The 15,498-nt window shown below is 48.8% G+C and overlaps 1 protein-coding gene across 5 annotated transcripts in view; it reads right to left on the reverse strand.

The window, feature by feature from the left end:
• NRXN2 (neurexin 2) overlaps window positions 1-15,498 on the reverse strand; it is a 111,058-nt gene that overhangs the window by 58,066 nt on the left and 37,494 nt on the right. For 3 of the 5 annotated variants that reach the window (XM_003798613.2, XM_023518521.1, XM_012810654.2), the window contains exon 6: window positions 7,770-7,793. The exons of 1 other annotated variant lie outside the window; for it this stretch is intronic. In XM_003798613.2, the coding sequence (XP_003798661.1) occupies window positions 7,770-7,793 (24 nt within the window). Of the gene's footprint in view, window positions 1-7,748; window positions 7,794-15,498 lie in introns of all 5 variants that reach the window. One more of the 5 variants, XM_003798612.1, reaches the window with a different exon arrangement.

Genomic DNA, 15,498 nt, shown 5'->3' on the forward strand with positions numbered 1-15,498 from the left:
GCACTCTACCCAGGGGGACAGCTTGAGGCTCTGTCTCAAAAAAAAAAAAAAAAAAGTCTAACCCTATGATCAGCCCACAAAGGTTCAAGGATGTGGGGAAAGAGCCAGGTCTGTGGGACCATGAACCTCCCCACTCTGGGAGGGCAGTGGTTTCAGGGGGCCAGTTGTAAAAGAGGGTGAACCCCCACAGGGCAAGCAGGAAGCTTGCTCATGGTTAGCTCAACACTGTGTTTCCACAGGACACAGCTCACTCCACTGCTCACTCTCTAAACATGGCTCAGTACCTCCTTTGCTGGTAATGTCTGGAAATTGAGGCCTTCAAGTCATATCTTATGATGTCCCTACACACACCAGCCCTTACGCACATGCTGCCAGCCATTCTCTAGTGACTGGTCTCCAGGATGCCAATATTGAAGCTGAGGGGGAGGAACACCTACAGGACACAGGAAGAACAAGGGCAAGGGGAGCTTCCCACCTTCCCAAGACCCTCAAGGCCCTCTTGAGGTTGGCTGGAGCCTGCAGTGAGTGGGGCAGAGCCACCTTCTTGCCACCTTCTGAGAACCATCAAACCTTGTGCTGGGGGTAACTAGGTTCGGGACAGAAGATAAGGGGTCATCCTTGTGGAGGGGGCAGTGTGAAAGCTTTGAGTGTTGTTTTGAGGGGAGGGCTAGTCATTATCATTTATTTCTTCTTCCCTCTACCCTGGGAGACTAGGAAGTAGGGGTCTAGGTAGAAAAGGGAAGGTTCAAAGTATTAGTCACAAAAACATGCAAATGAGATTAGACTGGGCAGAAGGGGGGGCTGGAGAAAGATAAGAGGGACCAGGAGTAATGGATAGGGATTAGACAGGAAAAGGGTAACAAGGTGAAGGGACCTTCCTGGGGCAATCCAGCTCCATCCCAGCCTCTGGCTCCACCCCTCCTGATGCTGTACTGAGACCAGGAGCCTTCTGGAGAAGGCAGAATGTAACCTTAGGTAGAACAGAACTAATCAGTTCCTGAGTCCAAGTGTGGTCTATTCCCACTGGTCATCTCCTAAAGGGCAGGCACAAGCCTGATGTGTCTCTGTAACCCCACTAATCCAAGCATAGTCAAGGGGACACAGTGCATGGTCATTAAAGGTCAACTACAAGTTGCTTTGTGACCCAGAGTCATGCTGCCTGTGTCTCAATCTATAAACCTAACACATGGGGAGCCTATGACTTTCTTTGGTGACAGATCCTCAAGTGTACCCTGCTCCTGTGCAGGAAGAAGGCTCTCCTGACCCCAAAGCTCCCCAGGAAGAGAATCTCATGCAGCGCATCTGAGCCCCACAGTTGTGTCCTCCTTCTCTGACCTCAGAAGCCAGGGCACTGGCCACTGGCCTCCTCCCTCACTTTACGGGCTCTCTTTACCCCACTCCATTTGCCAAGGTCACCCTCCTTTTGCCCTCTAAGTTAGAAGGACCTGACCTGGTAGACAGTGGAGACATCCTCCTCAATTCCCCTCCAGGCTGGTACATTCCCACCCACTCACTCCCACAGCCCCCTATTGGGAAAGGGCTGCCTCAATCACCCCATATGGCCCAGGGGTGGGTGGGGAAAGAGGATAGCAGGAGCCAGGATAACCAAGGAAGTGCAGCCGGAGAGAAGAGTAGAGGGAGAAAGAGGGAGACGGACACCAGGTGGAAAGGAAGCCGAGGGTGGAGGGAAGAGAGGAAGGTCTCTGGGGAAGGCAGGGAGGGAGATGACTTGGATTAGTAAAACCCGACTGTTCCCTCAGACAAATCAAAGTCCAGACACAAAAATGGCAGGTTCGTTAGTAAAAGCAGGAAACAGGGGAATAATTCCCCTGGTCCCCCTCCTCCCCAGGGTTCAGGATGCCCCTGCCCCCCAACCCCCCCCACGCAGCTTCTGGAAGGGGTGGGGCCGGCGGGGGAGGAGGGAAGGGAGGGGGCCATGCATGGGACACAGAGCAGCCAGTGGGACACATGCGGGTTAGAGGAGCAGGGTGAGGCCAGGCCCAGCAAGACAGGCCAGAGAAAGGCAGCCAACATGCAGGGCAGGGGCCTCAGGAGGAAGAGAGATGAAGGCGAAAGAGCTGCAGGGTGCAGGAAGAGGGTAATTCCTTCCAACAGAGGAGCAGAGAGGAGTGACCACTAGGACAGAGACACTCAGGGGTTTGGAAAGAAAGGGTTTGGTGACCTTTCTCACCAGCAAGTGACCCATACATTCATTCCACCACTTACTTGTCACCAAACAACCTCCAGACACACCTGCACACACCACACCCTCCCCAAGGCTGTTGGGGGACGTCTTGGCCACCTCCTTTCCAAACGGCATTATGGAATTATTGGGACACAGCAAAGAGTCTACACCCAACCCCTGCCAACATACTCAACACCTACAAGCCAAACCAAATGGGCACTGAGTACGCCAAGGGCAATGAACCAGTTTCTGCCCTGGAAGAGTTCTATCCAGCCAGGGGACAAGGGAAGTGACATGAGGCAGCAAGAGCCAACTGCCCTGCCCAGAGGCAGGGAAGCAAGCTGGGGGGCTTCAGAGCACAGCCTGTGACCTTGGTGGGCTCCCAGCCTTCCCTGCCATGGCCACTTCTCTGCTCCCCTGTAGCAGACTGAGTGGGATGTGAAACTAGGTGCGGGCCATAAATGGCCCCACACAGGTGGGCAACTGTGCCCACCAGGCTCCAAGAAGAAAGGCTGAGGAAGAAAAGGGTGTCCTTCTGCCATCTTCCAGAACCTCTCCCACTTGCCTGCAATAATTACAGGGCCACTGACCTCCTTGTGTGGGAGATTTATTTAAGACTGCCTCACAAGTGTTTTTAGCTCTTGGGCAGGTGGCTGGGCTTCGGGGATTCCAAGCCCCTTGACACTATATGCAAAACTGTGCCAATGGTTTGGGGTTTTTTTCTTTTCTAAGAGACCATTGCTGTCATCAAACTCTCAAAGGGATCCTAGAGCCAAAGGTGATTAAAAGCAACTCATCTAGGGAAAAGGTCATGGCATCCCCTCAGGACTGAGTGGGTGGGAGTAGGGGATGAAGACAGGGGTCAAGGGCGAGTCTCCAGACTGAGGTCAGGAAAGTCCCACTAAGTGTTTGGTTTAGCCACTTGTTTTGTGAGGGGACAGAATGAACTGAAAAGACATACCAAGAAGTTACAGCCCAACTGTGAATCCCAACACTGAAATTTGATAGTTTGGGCATAGAGAGAAAAGACTTCAGGTAAGAAAGTCTGGGCACTCATTGCCTGGCACAATGGCTCATGCCTATAATCCCAGCTCTCTGGGATGCCAAGGCAGATGGATTGCTTGAGCTCAGGAGTCTGAGACCAGCCTGAGCAAGAGTGAGACCCCTTCTCTACTAAAAATAGAAAAACTAGCCAGGCAGTGTGGCAGTTGCCTGTAGTCCCAGCTACTCAAGAGGCTGAGGCAGAGGGATCACTTGAACACAAGAGTATGAGATTCCTATGAGCTAGGCTAATATCACAGCACTCTACCCAGGGCAACAGAGTGAGACTGTCAAAAGAAAGAGAGAGAGAGAGAGAGAGAGAGAGAGAGAGAGAAGGAGGGAAGGAGGGGAGAAAGGGAGGAAGGAAGGAAGGAAGGAAGAAAGGAAGGAAGTGAAAAATTCTGGGCATTCATTCAGCCCTCACCACTTTCTGGCACAATCTCATTTTACCTCTCTGATCTGTAAAGGGAGTTTAACAACTTCTATCATTTCCATTTCTTCCAGGCTTTCTCTGAGCATCATGTGAGAAAATTGAAGTGAAACTCCTCTATATCTTACCTTATGACCCAAAGCAAGATATGCTGTCTCTGGGCCTCAGTTTCCCCATATGTTAACTGGGAGAACTCTCTGCCTACTGCCTGCCATCCAGTTTGTATGACATGCAAAATGAGAAAGCTATTGAAAGACCCCAGTGTAAGAAAAGGGAAATTTTTTATTTTTTACAACAGTCTCACTCTGCTACCCAAGCTAGAGTGTAGTAGCATCATCATAGCTCACTGCAACCTCAAATTCCTGGTTCAAGCCATCCTCCTGCTTTAGCCTCCTGAGTAGCTGAGACTACAGTCATGTGTCACTATGCTCAGCTAATTTTTCTATTTTTAGTAGAGTTGGGGTCTTGCTCTTGCTCAGGCTGGTTTCAAACTCCTGACTTCAAGTGATCCTCCTGCCTCAGCCTCCCAAGGTGCTAGGATTACATGTGTGAGCCAGCAAACCTGGCTAACTATCATTATTTTTACTCTATCAGCCTGAACACACCTACTTAATCCTACTTAATCCAAACCTCTCAACTAGTTGGCCTTTTTGGTCTATATCTACCCTCTCACCAAGGAGAAGTGATCAGATAACAAGAGTCCATATAAATGGGTTAGTAAAAACAAACTGAAAACTAAACTGAACTTGTCTAGGGGATGCCTAGGAAATCAGAACACATCAAACACTATTGGTGCCTAACTCTGACTCCAGTCTTGGCCTGAGAGAGCTCATCCCTAGCACAGGTTTGTGAAGGATAATGAGGCCACCAAGAGACAACCAGATCTGTTCATCAATCAGTGTTGCTCACGCAGGCAAGAGTGGACTTTAGAGACTCAAAATTCAGCAGATACGTGTATTTTCCTTACCAAGGCTGAAACCATACAGGGTTGTTTGCTTTTTAACCAACTTAACCAAGTCATTTATCTTTCCTCCCTCCTCCTCCCCAGCCCACTTCCTGAAGCATTCTGAGTTTCATGCAGTTATTTTGGGATTGATTTCTAAGAAGGGAAGGTAATAGGATCTCCAGTGGGGCCAGAGATGCTGTATTCTCCACGGTTTACTATGAAAAGGGAATCATTTCTTTATAAAACATTCCTTCCCTGGAAACAGTGAAATAATTAGTTAACATTTTCTAAAGCTTAATAAAATTCTAATGTCCTTTACAGAGTACAAATACTTTCACTTCTATCACCCTACTTAATCTTCATAGCAATCCCATGAAATAGATAATGCAGGTATATTATCAGCCCATTTGGTAGATGAGAAAAGTAAGCTTCAGTAGCCCTAGCCCACATGGCCAATTTTTAACCAAATTGAGGTCTTCTGGGTACTAATTCTAGGATGGTATTCCCCCATTGCTTGGGGCACACCACATGGCTTTATCTGGCCTCCCTTCTGTCCCCAAACTCATAGGTTGGCTATCTAGTGACACTCCATAAAGAAAGTTCCAGGCCAGGCACAATGGCCCACACTGGTAATCCTTACACTCTGAAAGGCCAAGGAGGGAGAATGGCTTGAGCTCAGGAGGTCCCAAGACCAACCTGAGCAACATAATGAGACCCTATCTTTACAAAAAATATTTAAAATTAGCTGGGTGTGGTGGCTCATGCCTACAGTCCCAGTTATTTGAGAGGCTGAGGCAGAAGGATCGCTTAAGCCCAGAACTGTGAGGAGGTTACTGTGAGCTCTGATTATGCCATGGCACTGTAGCCAGGGCAACAGAGCAAGATCCTGTCTCAAAATAAATAAATAAATAAATAAATAAATAAATAAATAAAAGAAAGAAAGAAAGAAAGAAAGAAAAGAACAGAAAAAAGAAAGAAAGCTCCAATGGTCAGCTCCTGACAGGTACCTCAATGGCCTGGCTTGAATAGGCAGGCAGCTAACTCCTAAAAGCAGTAGCTGGAGGAATGGAGCCTGTGGAGGGTGGCCTGGGACCTCCACATGCCCCCATTAGAATACCAGGACCACTGGGAATGGCCATACAAAGCTTCCAGTCGGGGAGGGCTGGGATGGCTTTAGCTGTGAGCTCTAGTCTATGCAGGTACAAGAAAACAAGGTCCTTCAAAAGTGTCCAGAAAGGCCAGACATGGCCCCAGAGGTGCAGCCTCCTAGGGAAGTTGGGACCCACGCAGATTGGAAGCCCTGTGCAGCACCTGCGGCTCAGTGGGTAAGGTGCCAAACCCATATACCGAGGGTGGTGGATATAAGCTCAGCCCCAGCCAAACTGCAACAAAAAAAATAGCCAGGCGTTGTGGCAGGCCCTGAAGTCCCAGCTATTCAGGAGGCTGAGGCAAGAGAATTGCCTAAGTCCAAGGAGTTGGAGGTTGCTGTGATCTGTGACGTCACAGCACTCTACTGAGGGTTAATACGTGAAACTCTGTCTCAAAAAAAAGAAAAAGAAAATCAGATTGGGAGCCCCAACTACTGTGCTCCCCACTCAGCAGCCAGATAGCTGCACAGAACTGGGAGGCTGGGCAGGCCAGGCAGTTGACCCAAGCAGCACTGGCCCCATGAGAGCAGACACGTCCATCTGCAGGGTCCCCAGCCTGGTGCTCAATCACTCTGCATTATTAATAGGCGATGACTAACCGGCTGCTGCCGCAGAGCCAGAACTGGGCAGGCATGAGGGAATCCCAGGGGATCACACGCAGCAGGGCCTGCAGGCACAGGGAGGCAATGAGCACAGGGCCAGCCCTGGCTCCTCCCCTGTTCCCGCCTGTCATGGCACCTAGACTGAAGGGCCAGCCCCCACAGCCCACCCCCGCTCTCCTCGCCAGGCTCAAAACCCCACACAGTCACACAGCCCCATTCACACCAGCGCTTACACACGGAGAGTCACCAGCAGAGTCTCACACACAGCAGTTTTCCACTAACACCCCGAAATGTCACGCCAACATTTACACACAGTCACACCCACACACCAACACACACCAGCTGCATTTACACAGACACCCACACCAGCACTCAAAGGGATTGAGCCCAACCCAAACAGAGGAGCTTCCAGGACAAGGACAAAATAAAAAAAACCCTGCTACCCCAGGCCCACCCTGGTGGGGATTCCTCCTCTCACTCCCCTCATCAGGGAAGGAAACCTACCCCTGACAGAGGCCATGCGGGAGGACAAGAGTATAGAGGGGAGTGGCACGGAAGGAAGACAGTGTGAAACAGTGTTAGTCAGAGCAACAGAGCAGGTGGGGAGAACTGGACGCTGTCCCTGGTGGGGGGAAAAGACCATTCATGCCATGCAAAATGTAAGGGAGACAGAACCAGGAGCCCTCAAGGCTGAGACATGAGGGAAGGAGTGGCACCTTTCCCCTGGCGGCCAGCGTGGGGCAGGCCCCAAACTGGTATGAACTGGTGATGTGAATGAGGTCCAGACCAGTCCCAGGCAGCCCTGTGTCTCCCAAGGCCATCCCCCCACATGGGGAACCCTCCCAGCTGGCTGTCACGGAGGTCTCACTCCCAACCTCCTCCCCCAACTTGAGGTGTCCTTCCGGGGAGCTGACAGTGAGCAGAGCATAGCATGTCATGGGATGGTGTTTTCCATGGATTTTCAGGAGACCAAGAAAGAAAACTAAATCAAAGAGAAAAAAACAAAGGAGGGGGGAAAGAACATAATAAAGCAATAGAAATAAGCAGCCTGGCATCGGGGCTGGTCTAACCAGAGCCGATGAACATGGGGCCTGCCCCCGGGTCTCTCTGGCCAGGAGTCTGAATTCAGGAGTCAGGGATTAGGGCAGGGATAGGCCAAATTCCTTGATTTTCATTTGTCTTTTGGATTTGAGTTTGGACCAGAAAAGAAAGAAAAGAGAAAGAGGAAAACCAAAAGAGAGAAAAGCAAAATCTAAAGATTGTCCAGGACGCAAAAAACAATTGGAAGAGCAAAACAACCAAAACCAAACAGGGAGAGGAAACAAAAGAGGGAGAATCGAACAGTTAAAAAAACCCACGGCAAACCAAACGGTAAGACAATTAGAGTGATATCTACCAGATAATGCAGTTTGTTTACCATAGCGTGTCCAATCCCTGCGTGCTTCACCGGAGATATGGGGGGAGGGGGAGGGGGGCATCAAAAAAAAAACAAAACAACAAGGACAACAACGAAAAAACAGAACGAAAAGGAAAGAAAAATAAAATGACCAACTGTGAAACTCAAGGAAGGAGGAAAAATATATATCCATATATATTTGGTTGTTTGTTCAAACCCTCCCACCTTAGGTTCAACGGAAATATTTCCTTTAAAGAAAATGAAATTATAATGAGAGGGAGAAATAAAACACACAGAAAAAATCAAGTCCCTTCTCCCCATCCCTTGCCCACCCCTCCTCTGGATTCCTCTCCCCTCAGTCATCCCCTCCCGGAAGAGCCATCTGCAGAGAAGGGGAACAGTTAGAGACCTTGGTTAGTAGAGAAGAAAACAACAAAAGAACTGGACCAAGAAAGCAAAGACTTAAAGATGGTCGACATTCCGCAGATGAGACAGAAAGGTTAGTTCGGTTTTTCACTCATACCTTTGCCCCACCTGTCCCTGCCCATGCCTTGGTCCCCTGGGTTATAAAGCGTATTAGTAACACACACAGAGTTGGCAAGGGGGTTTTCCAACAGAGGGTGAGAAAGGGAAGGCAGGGGATTAAGAAGCAGACCCAATTATGCAGTATTAGTAAATCCTATCAACTGAAATGTTAGGGAGTTGAGGAGAAGGGAGGGAGGGAACAGGGGTGTGAGAAGGGTTAGGCTGCTCAGTCGAGTCATGGACTGACCGGTGTGTTGGCTAACTGATCACCCAGATGGCCTTCCAAAGAACTGGCTAAAAACTGACTTAGTGCTGGCCAACTGGCTGACCAGTAGTCATGTTGATTAATGGATTAAGAGGTTGGTGATTGGCCAGCTGGCTGTCAGGCTGGGAGAAGAACGGGCAACACCCCTGGAGAATGATAGGACTGGCAAGAGTGAGAGGCAATTTCATTTGGAGGCAAAGGAAAGGGTTCCTGAGGAGCACAGGAGGGGACATGAGTGTCTGCTTTTCCTGGGGATAGAGAGTAGACAAACAGGTTTGGGGAGTCATTGAGGGGAGGGTCAGCTCCTCTTTTTTCTTTTTTTCCTGCTTCTCATCCTTGAGAAAGGAGAGAGTGAGTCGCCACCAGAACAGGGAAAAGGAAACCTTGCCCTCAGTGGGCTGGCAGAGGGTTCACACTCACATTACATCTAATCACCCCCCACACTCCTCTCCCTCCTCCCGCCCTCCCATCCATAGCTGACTCCTCCCACCTGTCCACCTTGACTTTTTCAAAGCCCACTTTTCCTGAAAAGTTCTCCACACTCCTCAATCACCCCACCCCCACTCTTATTCTCCCCTAGGCTGCTGTCCTGCTATCCCTTCCAAAATTAAGGGCCCCTCACCACCACCTCTGCAAGTCTCTGGAAGTGGTAAGGCCATCCCAGTAGCCTAGCCTCTCTTCAGGTACGCCCACAAGTCCCTGAGCCTCCACCCCCACAGCCAGCTCCAGAAATCCTCTCCCCCTACACCCATAGAAAGTAACACAGAGGCCCACCTCCCTCTGATACCCCTTACTCCTCCCCCTCCTCTCCTTCCCTCTCCTCCTCCCCAAGCTACAAGCCAGCTCATTCTACCCCAGTCTCTAGAGAGCCTGCTCTCATTGGTTCTACGTTCATGTTCTCTTCTTATTGCCAAAGACAGCAGCAACAACCACCTTCTAAATTACCTTGGTCTTTGGGGAGGAGATGCCAAAGGTACTGAGGCAGCTTTACTTAAGAGTATTAGAACCAGAGGGACCTTATTGTTTGATGTCTATTAAATACTAAAACTGCATGCCCAAGAATGTGATTGTGAAAAGGAAGGGTATTCTAGGGACAGATCCATTAGTTAGAGTTGTTATAACCAGTGGGCACAGGACAAATTCAGTAAGATAATTAATAAGGGCCTTATATAATTAAAAATAACAGAATTCAATATTTAGCAGCTAGAAGAAGTGCTGAATAACCAATATTAATTATCAGTGATGCAGAGGCAGTTTACATAGCAGGAGAACAGTCTAATTGCGGGCACAGTGATTGGAGCCAGGGCATAACGTGTGATAAGAGGATTAGTACTGGCGGATGGTAGGACTATCATGAAATAAAGAGGCCAGCTAGACAGAACAAGGAACAATTAGCCTCAGGGCAGCTAAACCAATTGTGCCCAAAACGGTAAGAGTTGTCTGGAATCATTGCACTAGTCAAACAAGGTAGGGGGTGGGGAGGGAAGGCATTGGAGATAAAGATCCAACTACTCCTCTTCTTGAATTAGAACTGGTTATGGAAAATAAAATAATAAGAAGAAAACCGTTCAACTTTCACTGAGAGTATTTCATTTTTAACAAGTAGAACAGCAAAGCAAGAGTCAGGGTTGAGAGGGAAGAGATGCGAATTCAAAGCCTGGGTCTCCCACTAATTTCTCAAGACATCCAGGCTTCTTCTGAAGAATAGCAGTGTGGGAGTGGGTAAGACAGGACCCCTCCAGCCCTAAGGATTGAATATCAAGACCCCAGACCATGGAGACCATGGTTAAGGGGACAAATTGTGGTCAAATATTAGAATGGCACTTCCACTGGAGCCCATTCCTGCTGATCTGTGGCACATACAGGAAAACAGGTACCCAGCAGCCCAAACCTTCCCAAAGGCTAGGATCTGGATATGAGCGATGAAGACTTTAACCCACCTACAGAGGCAGCAAGAGAGCTTCCAGAGCCTGGGAGCACGAGCATCAAAGTCATTCAGGGGAGAAGCCAGTCATCATATCAAGTGGTCACTTACCATGGCCAAGATCCTTTGGACACAACAATATCCCATCTCCACCTTGAAATGTGAATATAGCTCTAGCTCCCCCAAAATCCAAGAGAGGGGTCATATGCACGAATCACAAAAATCTGGAATGAAGGCAATCCATGAAGCTTGAGCAAGAACATCTCAGGGGAAAGAAGAGAAACCTGCTCCACTCAGACATAAGAGGCACCCATTTTTCAGAGAGACGAGCAGAACATCCAAATGGTTTCAAGATTTGAGAACACCCAAGAATGACAGAACCACAAGGCAAACTACAGCCTCCTTTACATTTATACATCAATGACAACAACCAGTCCCTTGCTTGGAGGCAGAGAAATGGAGTGGCTTTGAAGTCAGACTTCCAGTTCTACTACTTCCCAACTGGATAACTTTGAGCAAGTTCTATAACCTTCCAAATCTCAGTTTCTTAATCAGCAAAATATCCCACCTCACCAGACTATCATAATAATGAGTTAGATACTAAAGATACCTTTGGACCCAGGGGCTGGTCAGAGAGAGACATTACAGTGCAATAACAGAAATGCTGTGGCAGAAGAACAGAGACCTGAGGATACCCAGAGAAGGGAGCAGGAAGGAGAGGTGTTCTCCTGGTCTTGTAAAGCAGATGAGAGTTTTTCCCAGGAGGGCAAGAGGTAATTCAGTGCTGATATGATGCAGTTAGAGCTGCTACTGTGGGGCATGGGTCCTCATGTCCAAAACCTTCAAAAAACCAATTGTCTTCAAGAAAGAGACCAAATGAATCAGAAAGAACTATTAGAAAAACAACTAAAAACACTCTATATTTTGTGGTATTAAGCCCCAATTTTCTTAGCACCTGTAAGTAGAGACAAAGAATGAATATAAATAAATAGACATAGGCAGGATGTGATGAAAGAGCCAGAATATAAGTTTCCAAGGATCTGAAGAACATAGCCAAGAAGGAGGCTGGCTGAAGGGCGGAATCAAGGAAGTCTTTGTGAAGAACATGGCAAGAAAGCTGGGCCTGAAGAATTGAAAAAAACACAACTAATGATAATGATGACAGCGAAACCTTCCATGCTCAGTTGTGCCATGCAGTGTGCTGAGTCCTTTAAGGCATTGCCTTCACTAGTCACCAAAAGGCTCATTCTCATTTGCTGATGAGGAGATGAAGCTCAGAGAGGTTGTATAATTTGCCTAAAGTCACTTAAACAACTATTGGCAGAGCTGGGATTTGAACCCAGTCTGTCTGATTAAAACCCTGGCTCTAGGATTTCTCCAGGCAGAAAGAAGGGTGAATGGGTGCTGTCCATGGAGGAAGTGTGGGAACAAAGGAAAGAGCTAGGGAAGTTGGCATAACAAGTATGGAGAGCAACACAGCTAGGCCCTGAGACAGGGTGTATGCCATGCCAAAGAGGACAAGAGACCTGAACAAGAAGTGGGAGAGGAGCCCTAAATGTCTGATAGATTCCCTCCTTGGGAGAATGCAACCTTGGAGACTCCATCTTCGTGGGACTCTATCCTTGGAGATTCCATCCTTAGGGGCCTCTATCCTAGGGACTCCAACCTTAGAGACTCCATCCTTGAAGACTTCACCTTGAGGGACTGCATCCTTGGAAGATTCCATCTCTTAGGGACTCCATCCTTAGGGATTCCATCCTTGGATGACTCTCATCCTTGAAGACTTCACCTTGAAGGACTGCATTCTTGAAAGAGTCCTTCTCTTAGGGACTCCATCCCAGGGATTCCATCCTTGAAGACTTCACCTTGAAGGACTGCATCCTTGGAAGATTCCTTCTCTTAGGGACTCCATCCCAGGGATTCCATCCTTGAAGACTTCATCTTGAGAGATTGCATCCTTGGAAGACTCCGACTTTAGGGGACTCCATTCTTAGGGACTTTATCCTAGGGGGAACTGCATCCTTGAGGGACTATAGCCTTAGGAATTCCATCCTTGGAGACTACATCCTTGAAGGATTGCATATTGGGCAACTGCAACCTTAGAAGACTCCACACTTGGGAGATTCCACCCTTTGGGGACTTCATCTTTGGGAGACTCCATCCTTGAGGGACTTCATTCTTGGGAGACTCCATCCTCAAGAGACCCCAACTTTGGGGGAGTCCGTCCTTAGAGGACTGCATCCTTGGGAGACTCCATCCTTGAGAGACTCCATCCTTAGAGGACTCCATCCTTGGGGGATGCCATCCTTAGGTACTCCACCCTTGGGGGGCTCCATCCTTGGGAGACTCTATCCTAAGGGACTCCATCCTTGGGAGACTCTGTCCTTGGGGGACTCCATCCGTAGGGACTCTATCCTTGGGGGATGCCATCCTTAGGGACTCTACCCTTGGGAGATGCCATCCTTAGGGACTCTACCCTTGGGGAACTCCATCCTTGGGAGACTCACTCCACCCTTAGGTACTCCACCCTTGGGGGGCTCCATTCTTAGGGGACTCTGTCCTTGGGGGACTCCATCCTTAGGGACTCCATCCTTGGGGGACTCCATCCTTAGGAAACTCTGTCCTTGGGGGACTCCATCCGTAGGGACTCTATCCTTGGGGGATGCCATCCTTAGGGACTCTACCCTTGGAAGATGCCATCCTTAGGGACTCTACCCTTGGGGAACTCCATCCTTGGGAGACTCACTCCACCCTTAGGTACTCCACCCTTGGGGGGGCTCCATTCTTAGGGGACTCTGTCCTTGGGGGACTCCATCCTTAGGGACTCCATCCTTGGGGGACTCCATCCTTAGGGACTCCATCCTTGAGATACTCTATGCTTGAGGGACTCTCTCCTTGGGAGACTTCATCTTTGCAGACTGGATCCCTGGAGCCTGGGGGAGCTCCTAAGAGTCTCCGCACTGAGGAGAGGATTTATTCAAGCTGGGCAGGAGAAAACACCATGTGATATTTTGGTAACAAGCTTGTCTTCCAAATTTGGTGCTGTCTAATGATAAAACGGCTTTGCACACTCTGCTTGCACGGTAGCGGGAAGCATACTGGGTATAGGAGGAAAGTAGGCCCTGGATTAAAAAAAGCCTAAGGGAATCCTCAGAGATAATCATTTCTGCCCAGATTCCCCCAAGAGACACCATTGGTCACAGTGCCTTCAAGGGCTGGTTTGAAAAAAGAAAAGGAAAGAGCAAGGCTCCATCATATCAGTTCCCCTATGGTTCGTTCTTCCTTTCTTTCTTTCTGTCTGTCTGTCTGTGACAGAGTCTCACTATGTTGCCCTCAGTAGAGTGTCATGGCATCACAGCTCACAACAACCTCAAACTCTTGGGCTTAAGTAATTCTCTTGCCTCAGCCTCCCAAATAACTGGGACTACAGGCGCTTGCCACAACGCCTGGCTATTTTTTTGTTGTTGTCATTGTTGTTTAGCAGGCCTGGGCCAGGTTCAAACCCACCAGCCTTGGTGTATGTGGCTGGTGCCCTAACCACTTAGCTATGGGTGGCGAGCCCCCTGACCCTCACCATGGTCTTAATTAACTGCTACGTTCTAAGAGCTGCTAAATGATCAGGGATAATTACCTAGACCAGGGGAAAGGGAGAAAAATTCTTCCTCCTTCCAGTCTTTTGAGCTGACCTTTGACCCATTCTATAGTTGTAGAAGTAAAGGGAAGGGAAACCCCTTAGTGCTGGTTCCAGGGCAAGCCCTCCCCAGTTGGCCATCTTCCCAGCCATTCTGATCACATGAGGGAAAAATAACATGGAAGCCACAGTGTCCTCAAATCCTGGCCATCTCTCTAGTAAGCCTGAAGGGCAATGTCATTTCTCATGTTACCCCCCCATCCTCTCCTGGCCCACAAAACTTGGTGGAGACAGGATATTTGTTCAAACTACCCCACCCCAGGCGATTTGAGCATCACCTCTCAAATCACGTGAAGATTTTCTCAATCCCAGGATGTCATCTAGACACTGCATAAACTTTCTTGAGCAGGGTGCCTCCACATCAGCACTATTGACATTTGAGGTCAGACGATTCTTTCTTATGAGGACGGTCCTGTGAACTGTAGGATGTTTGGCATCATCCTGATCTCTACCCATGAGATCCCAGTAGCACCCCTTGAGTTGTGACAACCCAAATATCTCCAAACATTACCAAATATCTCCTGGGGACACAACACAATTGAATGATTGAGAAACATTGCTCTAGGGATAGCAGAATCCACTAAATTACTATTTGAAGCCCTGAAAAACACACATATGATGGGCCTGACAAAATAGATATGCCCACAGCCTAGGGCCTTGAGCAAGAACAATGAATTCAGAGCATGGCCCTGATGCTGACCTTCCCCCCAGTGGCCACGATGACCAAAAGAGAGCTACCTAGCCTGGCATGGTGGCTCACGCCTATAATCTTAGCACTCTGGGAGGCCAAGGTGGGTGGATTGCTTGAGCTCAGGAGTTCAAGACCAGCCTAAGCAAGAGAAAGACCTTGTCTCTAAAAATAGCCAGGCGTTTGTGGTGGGCACCTGTAGTCCCAGCTACTTGGGAGGCTGAATCCAAGAATTTGAGGTTGCTGTGAGCTAAGATGCCATAGCACTCTACTAAGGATAACCAGGTAAGACTGTCTCAAAAATAAATAAATAAATAAATAAAAATAAAGAGGGCTCTCAGTCAAAGTTTTAAGCAGTCTGTGTCCCTGAGGACCTGCTTTGGAGTCAATATGATCTGCCTCTGCTCTGAACTACTGGGTAGAGCATTCCAGGGGGAAGCAGTTTAAATCAGTTACCAGCCTGGACGCACGACCCTCTGAGCCCCAGGAAGAGGTGGCAATGGGTCATTATCTACATCAAGAGCTGCCAGGCTCAGCGCCTGTGGCTCAAGCGGCTAAGGCGCCAGGCACATACACCTAAGGTGGCGGGTTCAAATCCCCAGCCTGGGCCCGCCAAACAACAATGATGGCTGCAACCAAAAAATGGCCAGGCATTGT

Source organism: Otolemur garnettii, unplaced genomic scaffold (genome assembly GCF_000181295.1).
Source record: "Otolemur garnettii isolate 467f Iridium unplaced genomic scaffold, OtoGar3 scaffold00140, whole genome shotgun sequence".
In the NCBI taxonomy this organism is placed as follows: domain Eukaryota; kingdom Metazoa; phylum Chordata; class Mammalia; order Primates; family Galagidae; genus Otolemur; species Otolemur garnettii.